The 12530-nt window shown below is 32.9% G+C and overlaps 1 protein-coding gene across 1 annotated transcript in view; it reads right to left on the bottom strand.

Annotated features, from left to right (window-relative positions):
• Positions 1-12530, bottom strand: part of LOC142331156 (uncharacterized) — a 40889-nt gene that overhangs the window by 5662 nt on the left and 22697 nt on the right. Inside the window, exons 7-10 of the mRNA XM_075376863.1 lie at positions 10810-11059; positions 7484-7695; positions 2416-2557; positions 1722-1990 (exon numbers count right to left, since the gene is read on the bottom strand). Coding sequence (XP_075232978.1) covers positions 1722-1990; positions 2416-2557; positions 7484-7695; positions 10810-11059 — 873 coding nt within the window. The remainder of the gene's footprint in view (positions 1-1721; positions 1991-2415; positions 2558-7483; positions 7696-10809; positions 11060-12530) is intronic.

Consider the following 12530-nt stretch of genomic DNA (forward strand, 5'->3'; position numbering starts at 1 on the left):
TGGATGGAATATATTGAAGAGTTATATGGAGGAAATGAATTAGAAAATGGTGTTATAGAGGAAGTTGAAGAGGATGAAAGGGGAGAAACAATACCGAGATCTGAATTTAAGAGAGCATTAAAAGATTTGAATGGCAGAAAGGCTCCTGGAATAGATGGAATACCTGTTGAATTACTGCGCAGTGCAGGTGAGGAAGCGATTGATAGATTATGCAAACTGGTGTGTAATATTTATGAAAACGGGGAAGTTCTTGTCAGACTTCAAAAAGAGTGTTATAGTCACGATACCAAAGAAAGCAGGAGCAGATAAATGTGAAGAATACAGAACAACTAGCTTAACAAGCCATGCATAAAAAAATCTTAACTAGAATTCTATACAGAAGAATTGAGAGGAGAGTGGAAGAAGTGTTAGGAGAAGACCAATTTGGTTTCAGAAAATGTATAGGGACAAGGGAAGCAGTTTTAGGCCTCAAATTAATAGTAGAAGGGATTAAAGAAAAACAAACCAATATACTTGGCATTTATAGACCTAGAAAAGGCATTTGATAATGTAGACTGGAATAAAATGTTCAACATTTAAGAAAAATTAGAGTTCAAATACAGAGATAGAAGAACGATTTACAGGAACCAAACAGCAACAGTAATAATTGAAGAACATAAGAAAGAAGCCGTAATAAGAAAGGGAGTCTGACAAGGATGTTCCCTATCCCCGTTACTTTTTAATCGTTACATAGAACTAGCAGTTAATGATGTTAAAGAACAATTTAGATTCTGAGTAACAGTACAAGGTGAAAAGATAAAGATGCTACGATTTGCTGATGATATAGTAATTCTAGATGAGAGTAAAAATGATTTAGAATGAACAATGAACGGCATGGATGAAGTCCTATGAAAGAACTACCCCATGAAAATAAACAAGAACAAAACGAATAGTAATGCAATGTAGTAGAAATAACCAAGATGGACCACTGAATGTGAAAATAGGAGGAGAAAAGATTATGGAGGTAGAAGAATTTTAAAAATTAGTAAAGATGGATGAAGCAGGAGTGATATAAAATGTCGAATAGCACAGGCAAAACGAGCCTTCAGTCAGATATATAATTTGCTTACAGCAAAAATTAATTTAAATGTCAGGAAAAGTTTTTAAAAGTTTAAAAGTTTTTAAAAGTATATGGAAGTGAAAGTTGGACAATCTGAGTATCTGAGAAGAAAAGATTAGAAGCTTTTGAAACATGGTGCTACAGGAGAATGTTAAAAATCAGATATCTGGATAAAGTGACAAATGAAGAGGTGTTGCGGCAAATCGATGAAGAAAGAAGCATTTGGAAAAATATAGTTAAAAGAAGAGACAGACTTATAGGACACATATTAAGGCATCCTGGAATAGTCGCTTTAATATTGGAAGGAGAGATAGAAGGAAACAATAGTGCAGCCAGGCAACGTTTCGAATATATAAAAAAAAAAATTGTTAGGGATGTAGGATGTAGGGGGTATACTGAAATGAAATGACTAGCACTAGATAAGGAATATTGGTGAGCTGCATCAAACCAGTCAATTGACTGAAGACAAAAAAAAATTTCTCAATTTTATCACTCTAACACAAGCTTAATCGGTTAGAATCCTTTTTCATTCACTATAAGTGTCCCAGTGTACAAATTGCATTTCCAGGTTGCTCATAGGTTAAAGAGTAGTAGTAGTATAAAAACAATTAAAAGCACTCACCATAATTGTAGTTTGTAATTTCATTTGTTCAGCCTTCCACCTCTCAAATTCATTATCCAATTGAAATACATTTAATTTATTAAAATCTCCTTCTCCATTTATTGATGAAAATGAAATATTCCCATCAACAATCCAACTACCTGATATGATTTGATTGTTATCGATAAGAACAGCTCTGTTTTCCCAGTCTTTTACATCAATTCCAGATAAAATATTTGAATCTATTTCCAAATCACTGTTTGAATAAACACAGTCAAACTCTAATGGACCTGTATTATTAAAATTATAAATAATTATATCTTACATTATGCTCACTTTTACATTAAAAAACTGATAGTTATTAATTATTTTTTCAGATTATGGGATAACTTTACACACACATAAAAGTAACCTATATGCTACTTGACTGCATGCTGAAAGGGTTTCTAACCAGCTAAAGATGATTCTAAGGATAGCAGCAAAATAACTCTACTGAAGAAGTTGTCTGGTTATTAGCTCCAAATTTTTTCCGAGTGAAAAATTTTCATGTATATTGAAAGCGAATTCTAAATTTATATCTTACCAGAATTTTTCAGTCAACTCGGTCAAGAATTTAAGAGAATAACTGAAAAAACTTAGTATATTATAATTATTAATAGGCACATATTAAAATAGTACAGTTCAATCCAGTTCTATTACAATTTAAGAAATTTACCTGAAAATGTGTTGTTTCCACCTAATATAGCTACATCCTGTATCAGAATGTCATTAACAGTATCATTTGTAATAAGGTCTCCTTTGATAGAAACATTTCTATTAACAAAAAAATTGCCATCAATAACTTGATCACCTTCAGTCTGTAAATAGAAAATAAAATTAATACTTACAATTCAGAAAGTCCACAGACATACAAGCACAAATAAAAAAAAATATGCAGTGTACTATTTGGATGGGAAGTCCCTTTACACTGTAATAAATTCAGCTTAATCAGGCTCTATTGCTGCCCATTCTCACCGCTCATACTGCTCACTGCTGCTGGAAAAGACAGGGAGGATAAGCTGTAGTGGGGATCGTCCAGTGTGTTCATTCATGGTGGGATGACCATAGTCATAGAAGTGTGAAATGATGGCTGTTAAGAGTGTGTTCACTGTCAAAAAGCATTTGTTAGCTTGTGTGTAGGTTTACAAACATCCACACACTGGTAAAACAATGCAGAACACTGTGAATGACTTCTTTGTGCGTTTTGGGAAATCGTCACCATCATGGCAAACATTACTGACGTGGGAGAAGAAAGTTTTTGAAATGGGAAGTGTTCTTGATGCGAAACTCTGGACAAGGCTGAGCACTCGAGCTGAGATGTGTGCTGCTATTTGGAGGGATCAATTTAATGATCACCAATGAAATCAATGCACAAATGTTCTGCAGAGTTAAGTATTCCAAGCTAGCCCACATTTAACTTTCAAGTCGTTTGACTTGAAAGTTAAATGTTTTTGTCCAGCCACAGTTAATGAGTTGAGTGACAATGACCTTGATTGATGATTTTATGCATGTCAGATTGCTCGAACGCTTTCTGAGAGCAAGTGACAATAAGAATGTCATGTTCTCAGATGAGTGTGCAATTTATCGAAGCTCTCATAACTGAAATATTTTTCTGAGCGAAAGACAATCCTCACCATGAAGAAATGAAGTGAAATGGAGTGAAGAAATCGAACACCATCTGCCTCATGTTATGACCTGAACTGGGATGAGAGCTGAACATCTCCTTGCTCCTTATTTTTTTGATGGCACAGTTAATCAATCCATAATCGATGAGTGGTTGCTTCCACAATTAACGGAAAAAGGGATCACTGACATCACTACATTTGAGCAAGAAGATGCTCCAGCGCATTTTACTTTGAATGTCCGCATACACCTCAATGAAATTTTTCCGAATCTCTTGATCAGGTGTGGATCAGAAATACCAGCACCATTGCCTTGGCCAGCAGAAAGTCCTGACCTCACCATATCTGACAATCCACTATGGGATTTTCCAAAAACGCAGATATGTCAACAATGAACAGCTCCAAGATGCTGTTCAATCAGCATTTGAAATGATCACTCCTGATACACTGTTGCAGATGATGAACAACTGGACGTGCAGGGCACACAGTTGTGATTTGCTTTGAACAAGGTAGAACTCATAAAGATGTTTTATATCCATAGAAGGTAAGCTGCACCTATCCTAATAATTTCATAACTAGCATAAAGGAACTTCCCGCCCACCCCTCACATATACAGTAAGAGACAAAGTGTTTATATATTTTTTTTTATGTAGTAATAAACCTGTCTAAATTTAGTCAATTGTATTATATTATAACATTATTGGAATAATATTTATTAATAATCATTAATATTAATGTAATATTATAATATAATATATAAATTGTAATTATATTACAATATAATTATTATTATTATTATAATATTAACTACATTAATATTACTACGAAATATATATTGTTTGATGACTTTTGTAGGTCATTTATAATTCTGCCTGAATTCTTCAGTGCAGTATATACCTACGTATATTTTTGGATGCTCTGATTGATTTGTTAATTTTATTTCAGCGAGGGTCCTTTAAAACATTTCTTTATTTCCCTTCTACGTTACTCAAAGATTAACTCTTTGTATACGCTTTATAACATAGAAATTTCTTCTTTTTTATTTCTACTAGATTAAATGTGTTTCAGTTCATCTGAAAGTTCTCTCTTAGAGATCATTGATGACTATGCAAAGGACATAATACCAAAGTAATAATTTGCTTTAGTAAATAATTACCAATTCTGAAAAAAAATCAAACTTTTAGAACTTCAGTTTTGTAATGAAAGACACATCTTTGCATGATACTGTTCTTTAGTTAAAAGGAGCCAAATAAGTTTAATTTCCAGCAAAGTAAAGATAAATAGGTCAATGTATAAAGTCTGTTCAAAAAGTAACAGCACTTTTTCTAAAAAAAAAACTTGTTGAATATTAACAGAATTTTACAAAATAATCTTGTTTCTGTTGTACACACTTTTCCTAGCATCCACTCCATTTCTAGAAGCAACACTGGAATCCACTTTTCAAAATAATTTTCAGGGTGTTCAGTGAATTTTCTTTTATGGAATTAATTTAGAAATAAACAAATGGTCTGCAGGGGGTAGTTGACTACGTTGGCTAACCATGGTAGGAAGGGAGAAAACTGAGTAAATTTTTTGTGTAGAACTACAAATATGCAGCAATGCATGGGCTGATGATTTTCATGATAAAAGAACCACATAACCTATGATCAAGGACATATTTTCATGGAGACATCTGTTGACTTCCACAAATGATAAGCATCATTTGTGGTAGTCTCTACCCCTGTAACACCACTCAAAGCAGTATGTAGCGGCTCAGAGAATCCTCCCTATAAACCTCTTGAATCATTTTGTGTATTTTGGTAAAATTTTTTCAATCCTGACACAAAACTTCACTGTAATTCTTTGTTCATGTCAGTCATCACTAAATCCCCCAGCACCAAACACCTGTCTCTCTTTTTTTGTTTAGCCTCTGCTACCACTATAAAGTTTACTTCAGAGGATAAGTGAGGATGATAAGTTTGAATGTAAATGAAGTATAGTCTTGTACAGTTTCAGGATGACCATTCCTGAGATGTTGATTAAATGAAATCCAACCACCAAAGAACACCGGATCCATGATCTATTATTCAAATCCATATAAAAGCAACTGCCTTTACTAGGATTTGAACCTTAGAACTCTCGACTTCGAAATCAACTGATTTGTGATGACAAGTTTAGTACTAGACCAACCCAGTGGGTTTAGGACCAAACACCTAACTTACTTTCTCCTGTTTAGCCTCCGGGAATCACCATTCAGGTGTTACTTCAGAGGATGAATGAGGGTGTTATGTATGAGTGTAAATGAAATGTAGTATTGTACAGTCTCAGTTCGACTATTCCTAAGATGTATGGTTAATTGAAACCCAACCACCAAAGAACACCAGTATCCACGATCTAGTATTTAAATCCGTGTAAAAATAACTGACTTTACTACGACTTGAACGCTGAAACTCTCGATTTCCAAATCAGCTGATTTGGGAAGACGCGTTCACCACTAGACCAACCAGGTGGGTAGGACCAAACACCTTTCTTTCTTTTTCCTGTTTAGCCTCCGGTAACTACCGTTCAGATAATACTTCAGAGGATGAATGAGGATGATATGTATGAGTGTAAATGAAGTGTAGTCTTGTACATTCTCAGTTCGACCATTCCTGAGATGTGTGGTTAATTGAAACCCAACCACCAAAGAACACCGGTATCCGCGATCTAGTAAGTAGGACCAAACACCTACTTTGCATGAACTGTACACATAAACATCAGTGACACATGCAAATGAGGGGGATTGTTCATTAGTTCCTATGCAATGCAACAGTGATACCGACTGTACATTTCAAAATATTTTTATAAACACCTGACAGAGAAAACATTAGGTTATTTTTTAACAGACCTTCTACTTCTTTTTACATTTTTGCACAATTAAGAAACACTGTCAACAAAAAAAATCATATATATTAAATGATATTTACTGAATGTCTGTTTGTTTACCTTTAATAATCTTAACAGACAGCCATTTTTTACACACATTTATTTGAAAAATTTATGATTTATAAAATTTCTGTTGCAATTGAATTTTCTTTTTAACAGTATAGTTTTTTTTTAAATATATTTTTACAAGTTAAATAATGTTCTCTGTCTTGTTCAGACCTTCCAGATTTGTACATGATATAAAGTATCTCCAAACTGTTTTTCAAAATTGGAAGTTCAATACTGTAATTATTATCTAAACCTTTCTCTTTGTCTGAGTTGAATTGAAGAAACTGATTTGACAACCAATCATAAGTCTAAAAGGGATATTTGATGACATTGGGCAAGATACTGTTAATGGATTTTAAGACTGCTGGAGGTATCTCAACGTACAAATTAAAAGATCTGATGAAGAAGGTATATCAATATTAAACTCCCGTCTATTAAGAAAACTTAAAATACTATCAATAAAGCAATTCAAGCATGATGGATTGTAACTGGCATAAAAATATACATACATTCAAAAAACATTAAGGAAGATAATTAATAGGTGGTAAATCATTCCTGATATCTATCTATATTTATACCTCCACATACAATTTTCTCAAAGAAAGATAATTGAATTAATCAATTATAGTAAATGTATTTTCCAGAATATCAAATATATGAAGATTTCTATTTGGAGGGTGATAAACAGATATCGGAATATGTAATTCATGAAAATCAACTGCAGCTGCCTCACAATATCTTAAATGAGAAACACTGAATGTCGTTTTTTGAATAGTACATGTAGTTTAGCACTACCCTATGAATGGAATGCCTTTTCTTTCTTTTTCCTGTTTAGCCTCCGGTAACTACCGTTTAGATAATTCTTCAGAGGATGAATGAGGATGATATGTATGAGTGTAAATGAAGTGTAGTCTTGTACATTCTCAGTTCGACCGTTCCTGAGATGTGTGGTTAATTGAAACCCAACCACCAAAGAACACCGGTATCCACGCTCTAGTATTCAAATCCATGTAAAAATATCTGGCTTTACTAGGACTTGAACGCTGTGACTCTAGACTTCCAAATCAGCTGATTTGGGAAGACGCGTTAACCACTAGACCAACCCGGTGGGTTGTGAATGGAATGCCTGCCTCCAATAAACTACACAACAAAGTTATTATTTTTACATACCAATAATGTATTATGAAATTTTTGATTTAAATATACACCATTAACCCGATTTCCAACATCAATGTCACTCAGCACTGTAATATTATTGAATGTCATTGTTTCTAATATTGTTTGTTCTTTATTAAGAGCAAATACATGGTTTAGATCAATATTATCAATAAGTGATGTAGTAATGTTACCATTTACAATGGCATTCTGAAATGTCATGGATCCTAGAAAAAAAAAACGATAAATTAAAAAGCTATAAAAATAACTTAACTATTCAGTTATAACATAATAGATATATAAACATATAAAAATCATATATTAAATGAATAAACACAATTTGCCTGGCCTTTGATGTTAAGTTCTCATGTTTGCAATCAGAAAGAACATGATATAATATTACATTTTCAGTATTCCTACTATTTTACTTTTGCTTCTACGTAATTAACAAACAATTGTTATTCTTTTTAGTTTATTCATGTCTTTAAGAGTTGTGCTACTAGTTTCAAAGGCAACTAGTTTGTTGTTTGATTGACCACGGATACTTATAATTTGTTAGACTAGTGGCATTGGGCTTTTTTACATCTTTTATTTTTACCACTCAGTCCATTGTTTTTTGTTAATTCCAACTTTTTACTCATTAATTTTTACATTTATTATTTATTATTACTATTAGTTATAATTTTTCATGTTTTTATTTTTTTAAATAAAATAAAATCACTGAAAGTCAAATTTTAAAAATTTATACTTTTTTAAAAATTAACAGTAATCTAGAAAATAGCCTGTTTTTATACTTAAACAAATAATGTTTAGAAATAGTGTAAATAACATGTTTTTTTTTAATGATAAATTCACTTAGTAAGGAATAATACATTCTTTTAACACATTTTAGCTATAATCTTCTTACTAAAAAAAAATCTCATCAAATAACTAACTGACAATACCAATATGGGGAACAGTACCACTTATTGACAATGGTTGCAAAAGTGAGATAAATCATCATGATGAGAGCTAAAGAAATCTATCTTAAATTTAGTTCAGTCTTTCATTAAAAATTAGAAGTACTTTTTGATATGTATATTAAATCTCTCTATAGTAACAGGGAGTGGATTCATCTTCACTCTTTAGCACCACTAAGTGGGAAAATATTAAATTACAGCTTGTCCATTTCAAACTGGTAGATGATTTCATACAAATACATCATACTCCAATCCTCTCACCTATGTACAACAGTACAATAGTTAAAAAAAACTGCATTGTATTAGTAATAATAAATGATTCATCGCTACTGTGCATTTATGTTTTATCAGCATATTATAATTTCCAGTCTTTTAATACTAAAGGAATTTTATTTAGACTTATTTTTTATTTACATACAGAAATAATATAAGGAGGCCCATAACCCCCTTAGATTCATCTGTGGTACTAATCTGATTTTATTACTTTGCCAATTATTATAATGACATTTATTTGTTTTACTTATAAATAATATATTTTTTTTTAAATGTATTATTTTAAAAAAATAAATTAATTATTTTTACTTTGACTTGTATTGAGGCTGGGCCCCTCTGAATTACAGGTCCTAGACATTTGTCTATTAGTAAATCCAGCCCTGACCATGTGGACACACACTAAGCATTGATTTTGTTATGTTTATAAGTGCTTTTATTAATACTTGTTTTTATTAACTTTTTTACAACAGCTGACCTTTTTTATTTATTTATCGTTTGGTTAACAACAGATATAAAAAAATTATACTTGATGCTAATGTCAATATAGTTTTATTATAAAACCCAAAAAGTTTAAGAACATTCTGCAAGTGCTAATATTATGTCTAAAAGAAAAGTTAAGAGAATGAAGGAGCCAAGTTTGAAATCACTAGTATCATATCGTTAACAGAAAAACACTACAAGGAAAGTGACTGACACAGACAGTTGATAACAATTCCCTTCATTGCATAGTAATTCATGTTCTTTCACCTGAAGGTTGCTTACATTCTTTGTGAAAGTTTTCTATCAAGTTAAACCCGTTGAATATTTGTTGTTGACAAAAGTAGTTTAACTATTCTGTTAGGACAAACTGATTCTAGGTGGAAAAGAATTCAAAATATCAGACCGATTCTTCAAATATCTGATATGCAATATAAAAGAAATTGCTCAATATTGTGTTGAAGAAAGATGCCTTGAACTTACTGATGAGACCTAAATTTTAAATTCCCAGTGCCAACAAAAATCATCTAAACAAAAAGGGGTGTCAATTTCAATCTTGAAAGGTGACAGAATAATAATTATCCATGCTGAAGAGGATAATGGCTTCTTTTCTAACTAAATATGAATGGAGACGGAAATTATCTTCAAAAAAGGCTTTCCCTAATTCGCCCAAAAACAGAGTAGCAATAGTAGACACTGCAACATACCATAACACATAAGAAGATAAGATACCAAATTTGCATTAAACAAAATTTCTATGATAAACTGGCTAAAGAAAACAAAAAAGGAAAAGAAATAAAATTAGATAAACACCTCAAAAAAGGGCATGCTGGCTGGGTTATGATTACCACCTATCACCCTGACTTGAATTCTAAGGAATTAATATGGACACAAGTCAAAAAGTGGGTTCCATGTCAAAATATTTCAGACAGTAAATCAAAATTTTAAAGAATTACTGTAGATGAGTTGAGAAAGTCCTGTCAACATATTGAAAAATTGAAGTCCAGTGTCGTCAAATGAAACAACCTGTTAAAGGTCAAATTGAAAATTTTAAATGCAGATGAAAATGATGATAGTTGTATAGTAGTGAAAGTGAAAATAATGATTAAAACATTGTTTAATACAGGTGTATTAAATTGCAGTACACTTCATTTTTTATTTTAATGGATGATAAATTTATAAATCATGTTAATAAATGTTCAGCGAGAGGATTTATGAAAGCAGAACTTCAACCAAACTGGTAAGTGATACTGTATGTGTTTCACTGTTCTAGAACTTCTTTAATTAAGTAAGATACTAATTATTTTTTACTTTAGCAAACAGTATTTTTATATTATTATTACTTCTTAAAAAGGAGAGACTTTATTTCAAGTATGTGCATGTGTAGGTTACACATTCTAAATGTGAATGTACAGCTACTGAACACTATCCACCAATTATAATTGGACAAACTGTATTGCGGAAAGTGTGTTACACCACCTGATTTCTTTTCCATCTGGATTTGTTAATGATATTAACAAAAAGACTACTATTACTACTATATCTTCAATTAATTCCTTTGAGACAAAAGTTTATAAAAAATATAAAACACAAAAGGTTATAAAATGTACAGATAATAAATATAATACTAACCGTGAATATAATCAGGTTTATCCAAATAAATAGCATTCTCTATTAAATCATTAATATCACAATTATAAATTCTTGACACATTCATATCATGATCTACTTGTAACCCACCGTGAAACATAATCTTTTTACTGAATGTAACTTCTTCCTTTATTGTTGACGATTCATTAATTAATACAACTTCTTCAAGAAATTTATTAATATCATAATTATTAAAACTATTATTGATGATTATATTACCTAATACTGTAACCTGAAACAAAATACAGTTTTTATTTTTATTTTCATTAAAGCATAAATTTTTTTAAGGATCTACATAATATATTACTAACTTGAACATGAGAAATACAAATAACTTAATTTGAAATGTTATGTTTATAATATGTCATTTTTAAAAATTCGGTTTTAGCTGTACAACAGCCAGAAAATAGGATGTGTAAGATTCGAATCTGTAGCAAGTTTAATAAGTCCTGGCTGGATCAGTTGTATTAGTAAATTTCAGTAGCGATCCCACACTGGGCCAGCTCCTGCTGCTGAGTCAACCAGCCAGGGCAATTGAAGCCCAGCGAGCTGGAGTGAGAAGAAAGCATCTACGTCCAGCGGCTACCTCGGCAGGCCGGCCAGCCCTGCTGCTCCAACAGGGTTGTTGGCATCCACCGGGGAGGTCCCATGTTAAGGCAGCCACGGAACTTCTTCTTGGTCTTCTCCAGGTGGTGGTTGACAATGAATTAAAAATTCACTCTTGTGCACACTCTTTTATTGGAACCTGAGAGTGGTGGGGCTGCAGCACCGTTATGCTGGGAGAACTGCGTGATCATCTGCAGGGGGGGAGTGGCACTTATACCAGCACGTACATGTGCTGACATCCGAGCTGCTACTGTTTCTGTCCACCGATATTAAGTTAAGCATATATGTGATAACATAATACTTCCATATAAATAAAGGCAAGCTAAGAAATTTTTGTCTGGAATAAACAAGGATACTGCCAATTACCAGCTATGAAAATGGAAGACTAAATGGCCAAGAAATATTTATGGCTAATCTAACAGTGTGGCTTGAAGTTCCATCCAGATAATACTGTTAACTGCTGAAATTTTGTCAAACTGTACATTTAAGTGTACAATAAATTTATCTTCATTAATTATACATATGTTGGTTTGCTTGGCATTTCTACCATCACCACCCCATTCGGTCACCCTAAAGCATAAGATCGAATGTCTGTGCCACAAACGGCTAGTGAGCCTCGAAACAGTTTAGCGACCGGTGTCCAAACTACCTCCTAGCCAACCTAAAACCGTGAGCGGAATATGAGTGGTACCATACACCATTTGCTTGTGTGTCCAACCACCCACTTGTCACATATAACTAAAATGGGTAGACGCACCCCATCAACTACTAAAACATATATGACTATCAATAATTAATTTATCTTGTCAAAGACAGCAATTCGCTGCCACGCCTAGGCCACTGAATGCCAGCAAGTACCTGTCCACCATTAAAGCACTTGGAGTCTTAATCTGACTGGTATCCAGCCATATCTCTCAGTTAGCTTCCTACAGCAGTGTGGTAGGAGTCTTTTCCCTGAGGTCCACCTCTAAGTTCCAGGATGGCCTGAGTTCTGCCTCCCCCCCTCCAACCAGTAGCTGGGCAGTTCATTCGAGAGAGGTCCAGTTCATTCGACTGGACCTCTCCGCAGACGGACAACTCATCAGTTGCCAGGTGGA

Source organism: Lycorma delicatula, chromosome 10, assembly GCF_047948215.1.
Source record: "Lycorma delicatula isolate Av1 chromosome 10, ASM4794821v1, whole genome shotgun sequence".
NCBI classification, from domain to species: Eukaryota; Metazoa; Arthropoda; class Insecta; order Hemiptera; family Fulgoridae; genus Lycorma; species Lycorma delicatula.